Source organism: Phaethon lepturus, unplaced genomic scaffold (genome assembly GCF_000687285.1).
Source record: "Phaethon lepturus isolate BGI_N335 unplaced genomic scaffold, ASM68728v1 scaffold13264, whole genome shotgun sequence".
NCBI lineage: Eukaryota > Metazoa > Chordata > Aves > Phaethontiformes > Phaethontidae > Phaethon > Phaethon lepturus.
Genome location: NW_010535552.1, coordinates 1 through 6,552, shown reverse-complemented (window position 1 = coordinate 6,552; position 6,552 = coordinate 1). Strand labels below are relative to the sequence as shown.

At 38.5% G+C, this 6,552-nt stretch overlaps 1 protein-coding gene across 1 annotated transcript in view; it reads right to left on the bottom strand.

The window, feature by feature from the left end:
• The window catches only part of LOC104619843 (protein shisa-9-like), a 7,834-nt gene extending 1,288 nt beyond the window's left edge, over positions 1–6,546 (bottom strand). Inside the window, exon 1 of the mRNA XM_010285870.1 lies at positions 6,093–6,546. Coding sequence (XP_010284172.1) covers positions 6,093–6,415 — 323 coding nt within the window. The 5' untranslated portion in view covers positions 6,416–6,546. The remainder of the gene's footprint in view (positions 1–6,092) is intronic.
• Between the last annotated feature and the right edge of the window lie 6 nt (positions 6,547–6,552).

The window sequence follows — 6,552 nt, the reverse complement described above, 5'->3', positions numbered from 1 at the left end:
CCTGCTGAACTACTGTGTCATACAAAATATTGGCTCACCTGCAGAAGCTGTTGCCTTAGGCAAAGGAGAGCTATGGTATGTGTTACCAGTGTCTTCAGGGTTCAATGCAAGTCTTTTCTATTCAGGTCAATGCACCACTGACCATTATTTGCCTTCTTTTTGTTTTACTAGTTTTAATTTTTAAACCCCTCAAGCTGTTTTTTTTAAGGGAATGGATGCATCTTCTGGGCACTGTGCCCAGTTTAGTTTAATTTTCTGCAAAATTGTATACAGTGTCCCAGATACTGCATCAAGAAACACTAGTTTATAAGCTAACAAATAAAAAAAAAATAAGCACATTCACTGGTGAAAGCCATGGCAAGTGCCATCTAGCTCATCCACTGTACTTCTGTGACATGATGATTTCTTGATCAAGAAGCACTGTACTTTTAAGTATTAAAAAGTAGCTTCATTTAAGTTACAGAGAGGAATCCTGAGCTGGATCTTGCTTTCAGATTGCAGGAACATTGCTTTGGTACACAGCTGAACGATATTGATGTTTCATTGTGTTTATGGCTAGCATTATGTTATTAAAATATTAGTTACAGTCCTGATCAACATGTTACAGAATAGTCTGTTGATACTGTAAAAGGTCAGAAGAGAGTAACCAAGTGATTAATGGTATCAGAGCAATGCTCCCATTTGAAGCAATGCTTATGCAGCACAAATAGCAGAGCTGGCCTACATAGCTGAAAAAGAAAAATTCCACAGAAGAGATCTCACAAAGGTATGTAGAAAATTATGCAAAAAGAAAGCATTATATTGCAAAACATAGTTTAAAATAAGTGGGGACCAAAACCATTAATATCTAGTCAATTTATGCAAATATGTCTCTATACAAAGGAAACTATTGACATCAATATTAATTCTAATTCCAGAGGCAGCTGGACACATTTCTGGGAAGGGAAGAAATGCAAATGAAAGTTCTTAACTTCAGTGTGGGAGTTAAAACTGTGAGATCTCGTAATGCATGGATTAGTATTTCCCAACTTTGTGAGAGTGGGTTTTCAGAAATGCTTTCCTCATTGCCCTTAATCTGATGGTAAATATTGTTCACTGTAGACTTTAAATAACACCCTGTAGGATAGCAGATTAACTAGTGCCTGTCTGTGAAAATGCCAACTAAATTTTTTACCATTTTAGGGTGGCTTTTTTCAAAGGGGTTTTAAAGAATTAGCTGTCCAACTCCCACTATATTAAGAAAAAAGGAACTACTCACCATCAAGTTCTATTTTTAACAACACAGCACCTATGTTTATACTGTTAGCCAAAGTTGTACAATCTTCTCAGGGCAGAATAGCTCATACAACAAAGAGTTTGTCCTTATCTTCCACTGATGTCAGGGGGAGTTAAAAACGTGTAGCAGCTTGTTATCACTGACATAGAAAGGAAATGCTGTACCTACATTTTGTTCTTTCAGGGATTTGCCCATATAATGAAATGGATAAAGGGAGGTTTGTGCTCCAGTACGTGACAAAATCCTTGAATAGACATTTGCTTTGAAAAATTCCAAATAGGCCAGCAGACTGTTATAATACCTTCATGCATTTGTCTCACCTGAATATCGTCATACAGATTTTGTTACTTATCTGAAGAAATTATTAGAGTGGGTCCCATTGAAAAATTATATACACAGAGGATCTTTTTCTACAGCTTTGCAATACTGAATGATTTTTAAAGGAAATGCAAAACACACGATAACCTTCTATTGAGGTAGTGATATCATTAGGTCCTATGTATTGATATTGATTGCAGTATTACAAAAGTGGATAAATGTTACCTACACAGGAGTTCATGGCCCAGAATTATCCAAGTATCACAAAACTTCAGCATTTCTTTTGCCATAAGATTTTTCTCTTTGGGTATGTAATGCTATTTTCAGGTGTTATAAAGCATGTGGAGCCAGGCATTTCCCTTATGGGTACAAGCTTGAAGAAGCTGAAACATAGGTTATTTCATGAAAGGTCACGTCATATTTTGCATCCAAAACTGGGTCAAAGCCCATAAGGGAAATAATTTCACACATAGGATTCAGAATTTTGGCAAGTCACACTATTTTTGGCCCCAGGTACATGTCTTTTGAATGATCAACAAAAGACTTAACTTGCGAGCTCATCACATTGTGAAGGAAGAAAGAAGAGCTCAGATGGTTCACAATATTTGGAAGGCTGCTAACGTACTGTCAGAAGCACTACTTCGAAAAACCAGGAGCTATAGCATACCAGCATGATTGTAAATATTGTCCTTTCTGTTCTTGGTTTGTTTGCACATTCTCCACAAGTATTAGGGAAGACAAAGGTGTGGTTTTATTTACAGAAAAATCTCCTCCATGAAACAGAAGTAAAGCTTTTCCCTTTTCAAGGGAGAATTCTCCACTTTAACTGATGGACCCTGGAAGTCCCATGGATGTAGTCTTAAGCATCATAAGAACATGCTGCCCTCATATGCCTCACAGAGCTTCTAGATCTGCTTCAGGAGACAGATCAATTCCGTTTCCTTTTAGGCACAGTACTGCCACATTTATTCCCTTTGCCATATCTGATATCATACACCATCTTATTCCCTTATTCTCTTAGAAAGCAGGAGGGTAAAGGTAGAGTTGTTCTGTTTGGATACTACTATTACTGCTTAGTTCTTGGACACTGTAGCTGAAGGGAACATTTATCTCCTTTTAATGTCAAGTCACAAATTTTAAAATTAGGAGAATGATATAAACAAAACATTATCATATGATGTTTAAAGTGAAATATGCCATGCAGAGTTAATACTGTACTTCCCTCTCCATTTTCATCTTCCAGATTTACAGTTCCATGCCAACAGTAAAAATGTTTTACTGAAAAGCACTGATCTAACAAGAAAGAAAATGTCAACAGTGCCAGACTTGGCCTTTTTGGTTAAAACAAAAAGCAGTAACAAGCTCTCGAAAAAAGAACAGATTTTGACTCTTTTTTCCTAAAAGGACTTGCCCAAAAGAGATTTTTTCCTATGGATTGTTTTCACTAAATACATACATTTCCCTGATGCTTTTCATTGTCAAATATTTCAGAAAAATTCAGTGAAATTAATGAAGTGTTCTTTCTTTGTTTTGGTATAGCAGCAAACAAAATGTAATGAAAGGCAAGTGTATAGAAACTATACTTGCCAAGCCTGTGAAGTTTTCTTTATTAACACACACCAGTGTCTTACTTTAACAGCAGATCCACTGACTGCAAGATTAAATAATGCAAGGAATTAATAAGTGTGGCACAGTTTTGCTTCCTATTTGTAAGTCCATGTTCTTATTCCCATGTGTCAGGTCTCTGTTTATATTTTTAGTAAATCAAAAATGGAAAAACATAATTCACACCAGTTGTATTCCGTCCACTTTCTTTAAAAAAATCAGCCCTCATAAAAAAAGATCAGTTTACATTATGCATTGTCTTTTTTGATAAGCAGTACCATCCTTTCCATAGGTGAATTTATTCGTAGGAATGAAGAAGATCCAAATGTTTCATGTAGCCATTGGCTAGGGAAGGGAAAGGAGACAACCTTAGCTAAGGAAATAGATGACAGATCAGCCTCTGTGTGTTTCTTGCTGACAGCCAAAATGAAGTGACACTTAGTACTTTGGTTTTGGCCTACCTAACACTCTCAGTGCATTATACTTTTGTTTATTAATAAGGTTCAGTACAGAAAAAAAACATAAGAAGTGTTCTTTTTAGTTTTGTTGTTTGATATTGTAGTGATGAATGTTATAAAAGAAGGTGAATATGAATATAGGCTATATATTATTTTAATTTTTGGTACTATTAAACAGATAAATTACTTATTTCTTAAGCATTGCAACCTTTTTTCCAGAACATTAGCAGTGTAAAATGAGCTAGGATGAAATATTTTAGTTAAACACACATTCGAGGACAAAAAGGTTACTTCAATTTTCACTCAATTAACAGAATTTTAGATTGCCGAAGGGATTTACAAATCTAATTCCTTTTCAAATTAATGGTAAGCCCACCCCACAGCTGTAACAGGAGTGTGAGAATTTTTTTTTTAAAAAGCTATAGTGCTGCTTTTTCAGAACATGACTAGCTATTATGTGTACTGAGTGGGTGACTGTTTCTCCATGTGATCATGACTTCCCAAGTTTCTATATAATCCTGACTTGAACATTTTCATGGCAAGAAAAGTACAAGATCTCAGACTCTGTTAAGTAATCAGGGTAACGGAAGACCTTTTCTAAGAACCACTTCAGAAACGTAATCTTTATGCATACATGACTGAAGGATTTCAGAATGATTTTCCAATCCCCTATAATTCTATTTCCATAAACTAAGACAGAATATCCTTTCAGAATACTTCATATGTGTACTTTAGATAGCAAGTATTTCTACTAGTAGAAATAGGACCTATTTAAGCCATATATAAGTAGGGATGGCTACAACTTCACTCTGTCCTGTTTTTTGTAACTGTTACGAGCGCTGCCTTTTTGCCTGCATGAAGACACTACAGAGAGAGGCTGAAGCAAGGAAGAGCTTTTTCCAAACAAGCTCTTTAGTTTAAGATTTAAAAAAGAAAATTGGACCCATGTATTCTTTTTATCTGTTTAGTAGTTGAGAATATTCAAAATGCCTAAAGGATTATTATACCTTGCTCAACAAAAAACATCTTTGCAGAAGTATCACTGACACACGATGTTGACTAAAATTCCTGCAATGTGCTTTGTTCCTCAGTAGTAAAAGCGTATCCATATCAGCCAGTTTATAAATAGCAAATAATTGCTAGTGAACTGGTGATGCATTTGCAGGAGTATTTTTGTGGCTTTCTCTGTTCATTTCAGGATAAGCAGTTAATCAAAAAGTCATGCAGAAACTTAAGTAAAAAATAACGCTCTGGGTGTTGAGTTGATCTCTTGGACTATCTTTCAAAGCATGACTCTTCATCTAAGCTTTAAAGATTGTGAACTACACCATAGTCGGGGCAAGAGGAAGCTTTCTGCCACACTGCACATCCAGTAGAAGGTATACTTTTAATTGCATTTCATCACTAAAGTTGCCCGATATGCTGGAATCTATTTAGACTCTTTAATGGAGCTGTATGCCTTTTTTAATGCCTTTCCCCCATCTGCTTTACTTTCATGTGCCTGGGATTAGCATAAAGAATCAGACTGCAAACTTGACAAATGTGTTATGCCTTGATTTTGAACTGCTGTGACAATCTGGGTTTGGAATATGCTGTTAAAGCCATTGTGCTCCGTCCTGAGGTGCCCACCTACCTATCCACCACTAGGCAGCCAGTATCTGGAGTAGACGGTACACAGCATGCCTAACTCTAGGTGGGGGAGGTTCTCTTTGGTATAACTCAGCCATTACACTGTAGACAGAGTGTAACACACACATACATGGATGAGACAAGACTTTCATATTCCATTTTTTACTTCTCAACAGTAACTGAAAAAATGTTAAGATATTCTACAATAGCTTTTCTTTTTTGTGTCTGCCTCTTCCCTTCCACCCTGGCTCATTTTCACAGCTTAGAAATTTTACAAATAGCTGACACACTTGCAAGGGTTGGGGGAGTAGGGAAGGTCCTGCCAAAACCATTTTGCAGCTGGAGAGGGAGGGTGAGATGACATTTGTTTACATCCTTCTGTTGAGAAGTAAAAACATTTTCCAAGCGTTGGAAGAGGGAACCCATCAGGCTTTCTATAATTCAGTGTTGCTGGTTTCAGGATTTTTTTGCTTTCCTATTCATGCACAGTATATCTGCGAACACTTGCTGGATCTTGTTGGGGAGAGGGTCAGACACTGCAGATGAAAAGGGACTACTGTCTGTGCAGACTCCACAATTATTTCTAGTCTTCCTCAGTATGCATGTACTTTGATAACCTGGGGTTGGGGAACCACAGGAGCTCTGTTCTCCAAAGTTGGTCTCTCTTGGTTGCCTTGCAAGGGAATGCAGCCTGCCTGGCAGGCGTTGTTTGTTTAGAAAGAACACAAGGGCTCCTCTCTCCTCTTTAGGGGCTGGGGGATGAGATAGGTGGGAAGGGGACCCTGCTGCCTGGCACTCAGTCTTACCTGGACATGTGCTCCCGCTGGGGTCTGTGTGCCTTCTCCAGCCCTAGTTTGGTGAAGATCCCCACCAGCACCATGACTGCCACAACCCCACAGATGATGTAGACAATGAGGTTGGTTTTATCCCTGGTAGGATCATGCAGAGGGTCGTCTATACGGGAAGGAGGCTTCCCGGTGTTCATCCATAACGGCGTCTCATAGTTTGTGCAGGTGCTTTGATCCAGCCTTGTCTTCTTGAACTTGCAGCAAAACCTGAAGCCACAAGTGCCACAGCAGAAGATGAACTCCCCCGAGCTGCAGTTAAAAGGGGGGTCCCACTGCCCCATCACGTCGAAGTAGCCCCTGCAGAAGTCCGGGGTGGGAGGTGGCTCGGATGGGTCTAGCTGTTCCCCAAGGCTGGAGTGGTTTCCTCCTGAGAGCACCACGAAGCTCCCCAGCTGCTGGCCAGCTTTCTCCTGAGCCC